The 14,274-nt window shown below is 37.7% G+C and overlaps 2 protein-coding genes across 5 annotated transcripts in view; one reads left to right on the forward strand and one right to left on the reverse strand.

Annotated features, from left to right (window-relative positions):
• Positions 1-9,267, reverse strand: part of LOC139982626 (uncharacterized) — a 34,434-nt gene extending 25,167 nt beyond the window's left edge. For 2 of the 4 annotated variants that reach the window (XM_071995603.1, XM_071995602.1), the window contains exons 1-5: positions 8,798-9,266; positions 7,522-7,818; positions 6,933-7,017; positions 6,266-6,355; positions 5,490-5,569 (exon numbers count right to left, since the gene is read on the reverse strand). In XM_071995603.1, coding sequence (XP_071851704.1) covers positions 5,490-5,569; positions 6,266-6,355; positions 6,933-7,017; positions 7,522-7,602 — 336 coding nt within the window. In that variant the 5' untranslated portion in view covers positions 7,603-7,818; positions 8,798-9,266. Of the gene's footprint in view, positions 7,819-8,797 lie in introns of all 4 variants that reach the window. The other 2 variants (XM_071995605.1, XM_071995601.1) reach the window with 1 other exon arrangement.
• The window catches only part of LOC139983826 (uncharacterized), a 48,236-nt gene that overhangs the window by 25,612 nt on the left and 8,350 nt on the right, over positions 1-14,274 (forward strand). Inside the window, exons 2-4 of the mRNA XM_071997639.1 lie at positions 10,914-10,995; positions 11,199-11,519; positions 13,375-14,019. Coding sequence (XP_071853740.1) covers positions 10,935-10,995; positions 11,199-11,519; positions 13,375-14,019 — 1,027 coding nt within the window. The 5' untranslated portion in view covers positions 10,914-10,934. The remainder of the gene's footprint in view (positions 1-10,913; positions 10,996-11,198; positions 11,520-13,374; positions 14,020-14,274) is intronic.

Below are 14,274 nucleotides of genomic sequence, written 5' to 3' on the forward strand. Positions count from 1 at the left end.
GGAGACTATCTTGGTTTCCATCTCTGGCTAGAGGGGGATCGTCACCCGTGTAAGCTTTCAATCGGTCGTGATGTATCACTTTTAGTCGCATTCTTGGCCCCATTTTAACACGAAAGAGTACGTCAGTCAGTTTCTTGAGTACTTTTTTGGCCCTACCCAGGGTCTCTGCAGTTTAAGGAAGATGTCTTTCTCCTTGGTAGTATTTAGGAGCCATATCAGATCTCCATCCTGATAGGTCTGACAAAAGGCTCTCCTGTCATGTAATCTCTTCTGTTCCTCACTCGCAATCTTGAAATGTTTCCTTGAATATTCATTTACTATCCTTAATCGCCGTTCGAATTCCTCGGCGTACTGGTTAAGCGATTTTGTCGTCTCACCAGGTGTCTTTGGGAGGTGAATTGTAACGGTACTATGGCTTGTCGCACAAGCAAAAGTTCAGCTGGGTAATACCCTGTACTATCGAGCTCGGCTGATCTGTATGCCATCATAACAAGGGGAAGACAGGATCCCAGTCTTTTATATTCTCGCTTACTGCTGTGGACAGCATCGCCTTCAGCGTCTTGTTAAATGTATCCATCATACGGTTCGATTGCGGATAGAATTTTGTAGTCCTTGTCTTTTTGACGTCAAGAAGTTTGCACATCTGTTGGAACAATTTAGACTTGAACTGTCGTCCTTGGTCTATATGAATTTCACCTGGTATTCCGAAGCAACCCAAAACATTTCTATCAATATATTCGCAACTCTTCCTGCTTCCATATCCGGCAAAGCGTAAGCCTCCGTCCATATGCTGAAATAATCTGTTAACACTAGCGCATGCTTATTTCCCCTGTCTGACACTGGAAGTGGACCCATTATGTCCGTAGCGCATCTTTGAAGAGGCTCACCGGAGATATACTGCTTCATTTTCCCCTTCGGTCTCTTCATACGGGCCTTTCTTGACCCAAAGGTATCACAATTCTTAAACCACTTCTCCACAGCTCGACGGTACCCGCTCCAGTAGAAATGGCTACGTATTCTACTTAGGGTCTTCCTCCCCATGAGGTGAACAGAAATACGATGGTTGTGAGCCTTCTCCAGTATTTCTTCTTGCAGTTCCTGTGGTACTACAAGTTGCCATTACTGCGTTGCTTCTGTTCCAGAATCAAAGCATCGGTGGAGGACTCCGTCTCGCAACTGGAGCCGAACCCAATGTGTCTAGTAGTTTCTCAAAGTAGAACTCTCAGATGCGACTTGTTCACACGAGTTCTCGAGTTCTGAATCTTTTCCAAAGAAAGATAAGTTCAATATCTTTATCACAAACTTGTATGTCTCTCTATTCTCCGTTCGTTCTGGTCCGAATCCATGAGTTCGTCTTCTGTTCGGGCGGTGTACCTAGTTCACTGTTAGCCTCTGGGTTTTCGATATCATTGTTCTCTTCCTTTTCCATTAACGTGCATAGTCCTGGTGATGTAATATCAGATACTTGTTCATTAACACCAACTTATTCTCTGGCTTTGACCCTTTTACAGTAGGTACAGTATTCACAAGGTCTTCGTGATAAGCATTTCCATGTTGTTTTCCGGGTCTATGCTGTATTTAAAAGTCATACGTCATGAACGTCTCCAGGCATCTTGCCACTTGCCCTTCGGGAATTCGAAAGTTCGTCAGCCATCTAAGTGCTGGATGGTCAGTTCTCAACAAGAAATTTCTTCAGTATAGGTAGTGATGGAAGTGCTTTACTGAGGCGACAACAGACAGCAATTTTTTTCCGAGTGACACATTAGCGTCATCCTGTCTTCGAAAGAGACGTGCTAAAATATACAATTACCCTCTCGCACTGTTTTCCTGGCTGCCTCCGCGAAAGTACAGCAACAATTCCTACGTCACAAGCATCCGTATCTAAGATAAACGTTTCATTGTAAATAGGGTATGCTAACACAGGTGCTGACGTCAGGGCTCGTTTCAGTTCTGTCCACTTGAACTTCAATTTTTTTTCTCAGTCAACTAATTGAGAACATATTTCGGCAAATCCTTAGATGAACCTTCGGTTATAAGAGCAGAGTCCAACAAAGCTACGAACGGCTGCGTCGTAGACGATAGACTTGGCCAATCTGTTACAGCTTATGTTTTGTCCTTATCTGGTAAAATGTCATCTTGGGAAACGATGTGGCCCAATTAGGTTACTTGGTTCTAAAACAGGTTACACTTCTTGGGAGAAAGTTTTAGTCCGGCGTCCCGTAGCCTACTCAACACTTCGGTCAGCCTGAGTACCGCTTTCTCAAATGTGTCTCCATGGACTATGACGTCGTCCAAGTACAAAAGACACGTCTGTCACTGCAGCCCTTTCAACAACCTCTCCACCAATCTCTCAAACGTAGCGGGAGCGCTGCATAACCCAAAAGGTAATACTTTGAGTTGATAAAAGCCACTGTAGGTCACGAATGCCGTTTTCGGTCGGTCTCCTTCCTCCATTTCTACCTGCCAGTAACCACTGGCCAGATCCAATGTGGAAAACCAACTCGAACCTGCCAGTGTATCCAGAGAGTCATCGATACGGGGAATGGGATAGCAATCCTTCGTAGTGGCGGCGTTCAGCTTCCGGTAATCTACGCAGAATCTAGTGGAGCAATCTTTCTTTTTAACCAATACCACCGGAGAATACCAAGTACTAGATGAAGGCTTAAAACGTCTTCACGTAACATCCTCTTAATTTTCTTTTTCGCTTCCGCTTTCTGATAAAATAGGAGTCTTCTAGCTGCCTGTCGAATAGATTTCGCGTTGTCTTTGTATATTCGGTGCTCCGCCAAGTTGGTTCGTCCCAGGTCCTCAAAGGACTTCGCGAGCACGTCAGCAAACTCAGCCAGCATCTCCGCTACCATCTCTGTCTCCGTTGAGCCGTGTTCAGGTTGCAGCAACTTCTCTAGGCTAGATCCCGCACATGCTTCGCCAGCTCCATTCGTCTGGTTGCTCCGGACGACCGCCCTGAACCCGAAGATTCTGATACAGACCGGCAACTGATATCCTATCCGTGTTAGCATCAATTACATTTACAGCATGATACGAGCCAACCGCCGTACCTTTGTAGATAGTGATTGGCATCGCACTGTGATTCAATAGCCGCAATGGCACATCTCCTCTGAAGTATCCACTACAACCCTGGCTAGCATCAGTCCATAACGTTTCAGGAACTTCTCGCTGTACTCCGTCACAGCCAGTCCTTGGTATCGTTCCTCGTCTTCCTTCTGTATCCACTTGGCCCATTCGGTTTACTTGTTTGAATTCTGGAAACCCTTCTCCAGTGCAGTCATGAGTGTTTTTCTTTTACAAGTTCATCCGCTACTTCCGGTTTCATCTTCGGCTCCAATTTGTCACCAACAGCAAGTACCGCAAGTTCAGGAACGAATATTTTCTTGACTCGGCTAGGCCTAAAGCTGCAAGCTCTACTGCTATAGTCACGGCGTATTCTAAGTATGTTGGGCGTGCTTGGCATACTTTCCATTTGATGTCACTGTCTCTGAGAGCGTCTATAAAGAAATCCTTAGCCAGCATCTCCTTCATCTCTAATGAGGCATGTGGATAGGCACGGCTAAGCAAACGTTTGATATCGTGTACTAGTTCAGGCAGGGTTTCTGTGGGATTTCTAGATCTGTTTTACAGTATTGCCTTGAATACTTCTGTTTGATTTCTTTTCCAAATCGCTGTTGCAAGGCATCAAACTAGTAAATGAAACCTCCGACACCTTACTGGTTCCAAATTGATCAAAACTGCTTGCGCCGGACCACGTAGACTTGCAGCAAGCTTCAGAGATCTACAGCGTTCGTCCCATCTATTTATTTCAGTTATCAGCTCGAACTGTACCAAATAATCCTTCCATGGTGTTGAACCGTCAAGGGCACGAGGTAAGGCCCTGTGAGTGTTACCTATCGGCATCTGCGGCAATCTTATGTCAGCACCTGCAAAAAGCAAATTGGCCTTACCTATATTAGTTTCACCACCGTCGCCGTACAGGTAGGATTCTCTTCCGTCGAAGTGTCTCTCATCGGCCTGCCGCATGTCGCCGAGGAATGGAGGAGTGACCCACTTTCACCCTTGCTAGTCCGACCGCCATCCTCCGTGTAGCCGTCCAGTCCGATAGGACACCGTCCCGCAGTTTCTCTGCCTCGACACCACTGTGCTGGCTACGATAGCACCCTTCCTCTGACATCCTGACAGACTCTCATCCAGTTGTTATTCTCCCCGTAGAGCCCAGGCCATCCTGTCACTATTTAGGCTGTCGCCAAAGGGGTTTACCCCAGCACCTTGGACTGGTTTGCCTCCGCCCAGTTCACCAACAGTCAGCACGAAATACAACTCCCACCGCTGCCACCAACGTAACGTCACTTCTATATCTGGTGGGGCAGACTTTAAAGCTGGGGTTGGCGACAGAGAGTCACGACAGAGAGATGGCAATAGAGAAGATGTTCAATTGCCCGTTGCACAGTGGTACCGTTTATTCAGACCTCCCTCTCCTTACTAGGTTCATTAAATGTAATTACACTTATCCTTGCATTACGCAGAACGTACTGCTAGCGCAATTCCTCATCGCGGCGTCTAAACGCAGCGTAGAACACGGCACTAGACGCAGCGCCAAACGCAGCGTCCAACGCAGCGTCCAACGCGGCGCCACACGCGTATAATGCGGCGATAAACGGAACGCCAAACGCAGCGTCTTAATATGAAAACAGGTTCAAAGCTACAGAGTTAACTTAACAGTGTTTGCAATGCCGTTAACCGATGTAAACATACTAAGAACCAATCGGTGGACTAATTGGCAGTATCGTATCTTTCTGATAGCTGACTTACGCTATTCACTCATGTTCCTAATTACGGACTAACTGAAATATATCCAATCGCAGCAGAACACTGATCTTTGCTAAAGTACATACCGTGTCACGCAGTTCAGAGAGCTACTAAATAACATAAATGATAACAATCGGTCAATAACGTTACTCTTAAAGAACTTGGCGTAATCTCCCTCAGTGCAATAGCGCAGTTTGCTAACAATTTATACGACTCACAAATGTATCCAATACTATTCTAAGCGTTTACAATATCTACAAACAGTTCGGCGTCGTGGTATTAGAAACCTACCAACTAGGAAAATAGTAAATGATATGATAACGTACCGTATGTGAACGTCTTGCGAGATTTTGTCAAAGAGTGCCACGCTGCACGTACCATTAGTTCCTCTTATACTAGCCTGAATACTGGCCTAAGTTTAAGCGAGGGAAATGTTCTACTTCAAAAAACACCGCCTCGGAGTTGCGGTCACCAGTCGTCCGGAGACCGAAAAGCCATGTGCACGATTGCTAACGTCATAGTAAGCAACTTAGGAGGATAACGGGAATTCCCAGGCAAAGAATTATAACATTACTCCTCAGCTTAAACAGTTAATACAGCTTAAAGAATAGCTTTCAGAGTTAAAATACTACGCAAGTTTGGTTACAATATCATTGCATGGAACTTACGAGAGCGCAAAGTAGATTCATCAAGCATTTTCTCTGGTTTACCAGCAATAGCATTTTCCTCGTTTGGCTCGGCATAATGCCTGTATGTTCATATTCGAAACAAAGTATAACGGTAAGAAAGGTATTTTGTAATGAAGGACGTGTATAGAGGAAAACAGCATATTATGCTTATTGTAAATTGGACAAGTTTCGTTGAATTTCAAATATTTCAGACAGAAACTTACGGATCGACTACTTGATCATTAATTCCTGAAAAAGAATTCCAAGTACGTAATGTCATAAATTAAGAATAGTAAACCATATAATGTTCATGAACCACATACTTTCGAATAAGAACATATATATTTTTCTAAGATAATTGAAAATAAATCTACCGTGACTCTCAATTAACTCCATGCAATCCACCCACCCCTCCCCTCTCCGTGCACCTTCCCATAAACATGATAGAATCCAAGTACAGTTTTGTGGCTATTAATCTCTGAAAATAAAAAAAAAATTCATGATTTGTTTTCTCGTTCCTTTGAAGAAAAAGTTACCGGTAATTTTCTTCCAAAGTAAGTACAAAGCAATGCCACATGAAAGTAACAACAAGAGCACGACTATAAGGACGAACACAATCTTGGTATTCTGTTCTCGGTTACCCGATTTAGACAAAAAAAAAGACATGTTATTAATGCTTATTATAACCGTAAACCATACCATTGAAATACTAATATCAATAACACATCACACGTTAACATATATTTTGCATCGTTTCAATTTAGAGATATACTTACCAATCGATTCTTTAATGAATTGACGTCCGGTGGACGACCTGCAGTTATTATTTCCTGGCACATTGACGGAGTCTTCAAGGACAAGAATTCCTTCATAACAAACAAAATAGTAAATCCAAACATGACGTTCACATCAGTGTCAACTTTCACCTACCGTCCTGTTAAAAGTGGAAATTTAACGTGTGTCATCTTCATCAGGGACATACATTTTACTGAAGAGATACGCATTACCACAGTGATTCTACTGGTGTGAATGCGTATAGATTAGCTTTGTATAACATTGTATGTCATTGAGGGCGGATTACCCAAGTGTTATGATTGTAAAGAGTGCACCCCTGGTACCTTAAATCTGACAATTTACACAGAATAACCACTCTTAATAGGCAGGCCAAGCCGTAAAGCAAAGCCACACCAGAAAAATTACAGTTATGCTTAGCTAATTTATACGCATTCATACCAGTAGAATCACTGTGGTCGAGTGGTACGGACATCGGTTCGTGACACAAGATTCGGGGGTTCGATTCCTACCTTCGCCTGATGAGTCCCAAAAGGACGAAACCGGTCGTTAAGTGGAATTTCTGCTGGTGTGTTATTCTAATATTTTTGAAAGGCTTCAACACATTAGGTTATACTCTCAGTAGTTAATTTAACATGTTTGTATGCATACCATACGTGTTAAACGTCGCCTCATCAGTCTCTGCAATGGTTACTCCTTCCAAAGTTAGAACGCATGCCAGTTTTTCGTTCAGTCTCTGGGAGAGGAAGGTAAGTGCCGATACTTTAAAGGTTGTCTTGTTTCTTGCGACATCCTGTTCGCCTAGTTCGTTTGGCTGAACAGTCTTACCACTTGGATTCGTTCAATAACACAATGTCTATATTATGGCCCCGAATCTCAAAGTTAAGTAAAGTAGGCCAATTGATACTCAGATTCAACTTGAAACAAATAATACATTTTTACACTCCAAAACATGTTACTTCTTAGAGGAATTGATTAGTTTTCTAAAATGATATCAATGGATATATGTTAATACTTTGAAGGATCAGAACCTCCTGATATTAGTGATTTGAGCATGCTTAGATATTGAGCCAATACTGGAGACTATGAAGATTTGTTGAATCAGATTGTTCTATACCTACACTAACTTAGATATTTAACAGACTACAATTATGAATTTATCATAATGCTAACAGAACACAGAAAATTTATAACGAATATCAGCAGTAAAAACCGAGAAATATTTAATAACAGCACTTACCAAACGTGCGATAACTGAAACTGACTTTGCGTTCGGTGAATTTCTATCCAGCGTTGCTTTTGCATTGAATTTGTCCCTCATGTTCTAAAAGTGTGGTTTGTAATATGGTTTTGCTTCATATGTCATACCACCACGCTTGACTGTCGTAGTTATGTTCTTTAAAGACCAATGTTGACTATCATCGGACATCCATGTTAAGTTTACTGCAGGATTAGCGCCTTCGGCTTGACAAGTAATAACGAGTTGTTGACCGACGTGTCATTGTGTCCATCAATATAAAGGCTCATTTCGGAAGAACTAATTTGATAAAAGATATATATACATATATATATATATATATATATATATATATACCTTGCGCAAATTAACACCTCAACTATAATGAGTTATTGCATGTATTAGTGTAGCACCTTTTGGATATTTTGAAATGCAACTTGATATAATATCAATATAATTAATATAATAAATTATAAAAGTGTGCATACATTATCAAGAACATTTACATATATCTGTAATCTAAGCCGAGAGTGGACTGAATGTTCAAAAACTATGTATGTAATAACAGATTATTTTTCAAAATTTAAAACAAACTTTAAAATCGATATAGTAAACTATAAAAGTGTGCATACATTATCAAGAACATTTACATATTTCTGTTATCTTAGCCGAGAGTGGACTGAATGTTCAAAAACTATGTATGTAACAACTGATTATTTTTCAAAATTTAAAACAAAATTTAAAATCGGTATAATAAACTATAAAAGTGTGCATACATTATCAAGAACATTTACATATTTCTGTTATTTAAGCCGAGAGTGGACTGAATGTTCAAAAACTATGTAAGTAATAACAGATTATTTTTTTTGCTGTTAATTTAACCCATCATAGCATTGACGCTCTTCCACTTCAATAACCCTCCCAGTTCATCTCTCAAAATCTAGAATCAACTAAAATGAACTTATGCCATATTATTTCAAAGCTACTTAACTAGACAACCATAGTCGCAATTAAGTGTTACCATTGTTATCATATAAATGTCGTCAATTATACTTCAAATATAGCATTTATCTTGCCACACTGTTCTGGAAACCGCACATGAGCGTTGAATGATATCACGCTCAATAATGTGATTATCGAAATGATTCTAAACTATGTGAGTCTTGCTAAATCTTAAGGATAAAGTCGAAGAAAGAGTAAGAAATTTGATTAATTGTCCAGATTAATTGATATTTTGTTTAAGCAAACGCATTCCAGATAACTGAAATCAGGTACTCACCTTCAACGTCAACTTTATAACTTGCAATGACACCGCTCTGGCTGATGCAGTCGAATGTTCCTGCAATGTCGATCGTAAATTTTTTAATGAAGAGTGAATAATTCTTAAACAGCGAAGTTTTTCCTTCAAAGGCTCCACTCACGGCAACAGTGGAAAAATAAAGTGATTCATTGTTGTGTATCCATTGGCTTCCATTTTCAGATAACACAGGGCACTCTAGCAACAACGATTGAGCAGGTGCTACCGTATATACTACAGTGATATTGCTACACAAACATTCATGAAATAAGCAAATTATCAAGGAAAAAGGTAAAGGGCGGCACAATAGAAAACTAAAATTCGACATTTTTGGACGAGATGATTTTGCAGTAATGACTGAAAGCCTGTGTTGCTCACTTATTAATGGTTAAATTTGATCATGCCACTTTCATATAACTAAGTAATATATAAACTAATACTTTCTCTTTTGTTGCCAGAAAAAAACAGCTATCCTTCAGGAGAAATAAGTAGTTTAAACAAGGTAACACATTTGTGTGATGTAATATTGTTCGCTGCTACTTTATTTTCAATTATGTTTCTGTTTCAGTTAATCACAAAATGGTTTAATTATAGTTGATAATGTGTGTAAATAACCTCAAGCATGCTTTGCCATCTAAGATTAACATGTTTGCCTTTATTTAAACAAATTGATTCTGCTAGAAATCATAAACTGTTCTACCTTTGCTACAACTATGCAACGCGTATTTTTATATACATTTAAACACATACATGGAATTAACAAGGGCGCTTTTTTTCAATGCAGAGTTAGCGGGGACGCACATACTTGTGGTGAAATAATAAACCAACTAAGGTTATTTTTGAAACGCGTCAACGTCAATGTAAGTTAAGGCGGCTGATTTCCCAATTGATATCCAAATGTGAATGCTTGTAACACTCTAGAATAATGTTCTACTATATACTGCAAAAGTTTTAGAAACATTTTATGTCAAACATACATGTCGCTATGTAAAATTACTTTCAGAGAAATTATTAACTTAATGTTCTTAATTAAACGTTTGACGAGGAAAAGGGCTATTATTTTCTAGTGTAATAAATTAACTTCATAATATAAACGTGAAAGATGCCTAACGTATCCCTAACACCAAAGCTATTTATCAATAAAAGAAGGCAACTTATAATATTGGCAAATGCAATGATTTTGTTCATATAATACACTGACATTCGTTCTGACCGATTCGTTAAGCAACTAAGATCTGGTCACCAACTAGTACCGATAGTATATTATATGATACGATTGCAGTGCGATCCTCTTGGATCTTCATACTAACATAGTGAATGTGCCTACACCGATAAGCATATTACACGTTGACACATAACAGGTGCCTCCGTGCACATCATCAACAAATATTAGAAGTTTATTTTGGACGTTATACCTTATTAACATTTTACATTGAAGTTAGATCAATATACCAGAGTCCTACAGTATTGGCAATGTACTGCACTGTATGCTTTCCTTTATGCAACCCGCTTTTTATTAGTTTAAACCTTCGGACTTGTAACTTGATGTTATGATCATTATTATTTGGTTTGATATAAGATGATGTTAACATGTTATTTGATTTTATGTCAATAGAGAAATCTCACTTTATCGAAAAGTGAATAGAAGTGGATCTTGTACCACTCAATTCAATATCTTGTAAACCTACAGCTATTTCAATAATGACTATAACTGGTCGTATGACAATATAAAAAATCAAACACTGTACACCGTCTTTGCTACGTGAGTGTTACTGTATATTAAACGTTTATCGTCCAATATTGCAGTCTACACCAGGTTCAAATACCTGACGATAATCATAATGAAACTGATTTGCAAGACAAAATTATTATGAGTGATATCTACACCAAAAATGTATAACGAGTTGTCGCAATTTAATACAGATATCCACTTAAAGTTAATATCTGATATTTTGATTTTGTAACGGACTTCCCTTGAATTAAAGAAAAGCGGTTATGGCCTGACACACTAAGCTGTTCTGGCATGAACACAGAAATTATTCAATAACATTGTAGCTAAACAGCTGATTGTAATGTTTTCAACATATCTCTTTCACAGAATAGTGTTAACAAATACACAATGCATTCTCAGTTCGCCATCGTACTGTGCATCCTGCTAATGAATGGAGCCTCGTCAATCGGTAAGACTAAAGTATTCCAAGTTTATTATTCGGTCATAAAGGAGACAATGGAATCTTAAAGTGTAGTATATGTTAACGGCGTCTTTTTAATTAGATTACAAACCTAAAATTAGTGTAAGTTAAAGCACTATGTTTCAAGAAAACGAATGTGGTAGTTTTGTAGAAAATTGCATAACAATAATTTTTTTTTCATTTGGATTTAGGTGAAGATGATTTGTGCGCCTCAGTACAGTATGTCGAGCTCAGTGAATTGGGTATTATCCAGTGCAATTTTGGTAGTCACTACTACGGCGCATTTTGGTACAATACAACAGAACATCGAAGTGAAGATCCCTTTTTGTATTACAAGAATTCTGTCAAATCGGGCAGAGGAATCGAATCGGGGGAGTTCAATATTCTTCCTAATGGTTCTCTCGTCATCAACAATGTGAAATTGCAGCATGAACACTTTTTTAGGGTATTTATGTTCCTTGAAGAGGAACCTGTTCCGACAGTTCAATACGACGTTTATGTCAAAGTAGTCGGTAAGTGATTAACTATACGATTTTCTCTTCGGTGGGGGTCTTTCCCTTCATACTAAAAGAACTTTTTGATGGCAGATAATGCAAAACTAATCTTAAAGAGAAATGTATTCCACACTGTTGAAAATCCCATCTGAATCAAACTTCGCAAAACAGTTGCTTGGATATAACCTATTTAAACAGGCTAATCCTTCCAGGAGGCAGATCCCATAAGTAGTCTGTGAGGTCGTCGTGGCATATGTTTTTTTCAAAAGTTTTACTTTACAACAAATATTTCGTTTTTATTTGTCCTTAAAATGCAAAAGATTTGCAATGCTTGCTAAGCTGTGAATGGTATTTTATTAGAATTGTATCAATATGCCATTAGTTTCCCTCTTAAGAAAAGTGTATTAAATGTAAATAAAATAATTGTCATCCACTGTGTGATTAATAAATGTTAACAAATTGATATCTACACCGTACATAAAATGCTATTCATATTTGGTGATACATAAATTTCCAACCGAATCATTCTGTTAAGCGTATATGACAGAGATCTTTGTGAGGAATAAATTCCTGAAATATCTAAATAAATCATGCTCTGTTTGGGAAATATCTTAGCTAAAAGTATTTGGATTCCTTTCCACATTAACAAACTAAAATTTTAGCAGCGCTAGCATGGAAAACCAAGACAATCATTATGCCTCACTGAGAAATTTAAAAATATGTTTGAAAATAATACTGATGACTTTAAAGAACGTATAACCTTATAAGTAAGCTACGAAGATTTGAAACTGTCTTCGTCAAGCACACCTGCCTTAGTATCAACGTAAATTCGTTGAAAGTGTTATCATTTCATTTCAGTTCTGTTCAGTTAGATAGTACGCAGTGAAAAGCGAGATTTACAAAATTCTAACTGCCCCATAGGAACTACCATATACATTTGTTATAAACTTCATACTAAATACCGTTGTAGGACCACACACACACACGCCCACACACGCCCACACACAGTTATATATATATATATATATATAATATAAATATATATATGTATACAAATAAATATAAATATATATATATATATATATATATATATATATATGTATATATATATATATATATATATATATATATATCGCCTATAGTGGAATTACGACCTTCCTTACCGGTTTCGAACCTCTGGATAAGCAATCAGCGTCCATAGCCTAGTGTTTAGGGAGTCCGCATATAAAGCGGGAGGGCCAGGTTCGAATCCCGGTGGAGATTGGCATTTTTTTCACTGTTCTGGATTTTTCAACTCATTATGATTTCATATATATATATATATATATATATATATATATATATATATATATATATATATATTGATACTAGTTGAGACTAGTGGAACACTAGTAGTTGTAACTCGGAGTTTCACGCGTTATAGCGATCGTCACACGAGGTCTGTCCACTGGACATAGAGCACTCTGCGCCAAGATAGACGCCAACCAACCAACTATATATATATATATATATATATATATATATATATATATATATATATATATATATATATATAAATATACATATATATATATGTATATATATATATATATATGTATATATATGTATATATATATATATATATATATATAAATATACATATATATATATATGTATATATATATATATATATGTATATATATATATATATATATATATATATATATATATATATATATATATATATATATATATATATATATATATATATATATATATATATATATATATATTAACATTGTGTTTTGTTTGTGTCTATGCATTATTCACCTGCTATATTTAAACGATGTTTTTTTTTTTACTTTTTTTATTCTAACATGATTTTTCGAAGCAGTCAAACCAAAACAAGATTACCCTATTATTGATAAATGTGAGCAAGGAAGGAGGACTTGCTTTTTAAGAGCAGACCGAATTGACTTATCTTGTTATGTACGTGATTCCAGACCTGCGGTGGCACTTTCGTGGTGGATAAGAACATCAACCAAGGAATTAAATATTTCGGAAAGTTATTCTGTTTTACGTGGAGAAGAATGGGAAAGCTCGTATGCGAACATCACATATCAATTCGAAAATACCTTACCTTTAGTAGTTGTCGTTTGTAAAGCCGTTGAGATACCTTTGCTTCTACCAATCAATGAGTCTATGGTGCTGTTAGAAAACTCTAACTACATGATTCCTTCTAAAGGGATGTACCAATCCTATGTTTTACATAGAGGAAACATAAGCTTAAGCTGCGGCAATCTAGAACCAACATATTTATTGTGGAAAAAGAAAATTAGCAGCACTCATTATAAAGACTTAGCCTACTTCATTTTTAGCGATACCAATCCTTCGAGAGCATTAACAGACGAGTTTATGGTTGCACCAAATGGAGCTCTGGTTATAAGCGACATCCTTGTGAAACACGAAGGTGTGCATGTGTGTCTTTACGAAAAAAACATGAACATTAAAACTGTGGCATATAATTTGACGGTATATTGTGAGTACCTCCAATTGTTAATTTTCAACATTTAATGTGTTATGATCTTTTAAAAATGTTACATTACATCGTCTTATGTTAAAAGTTTGATCATTAAAAGTTGATCATTTTTGGTCTCGGTCACCAACAAGACTAACTTTTCTTCCTAGAAAACGCCAAACGATTAATATTGTATTTTGTGTAAACTCCATTTAGGGTACAGAATTACTTTTCTGCTAAAATTATATTCAAATATAATGCACCATGCTCTTTTCA

The sequence above is a fragment of the Apostichopus japonicus genome, chromosome 16 (genome assembly GCF_037975245.1).
Source record: "Apostichopus japonicus isolate 1M-3 chromosome 16, ASM3797524v1, whole genome shotgun sequence".
Lineage (NCBI taxonomy): Eukaryota > Metazoa > Echinodermata > Holothuroidea > Aspidochirotida > Stichopodidae > Apostichopus > Apostichopus japonicus.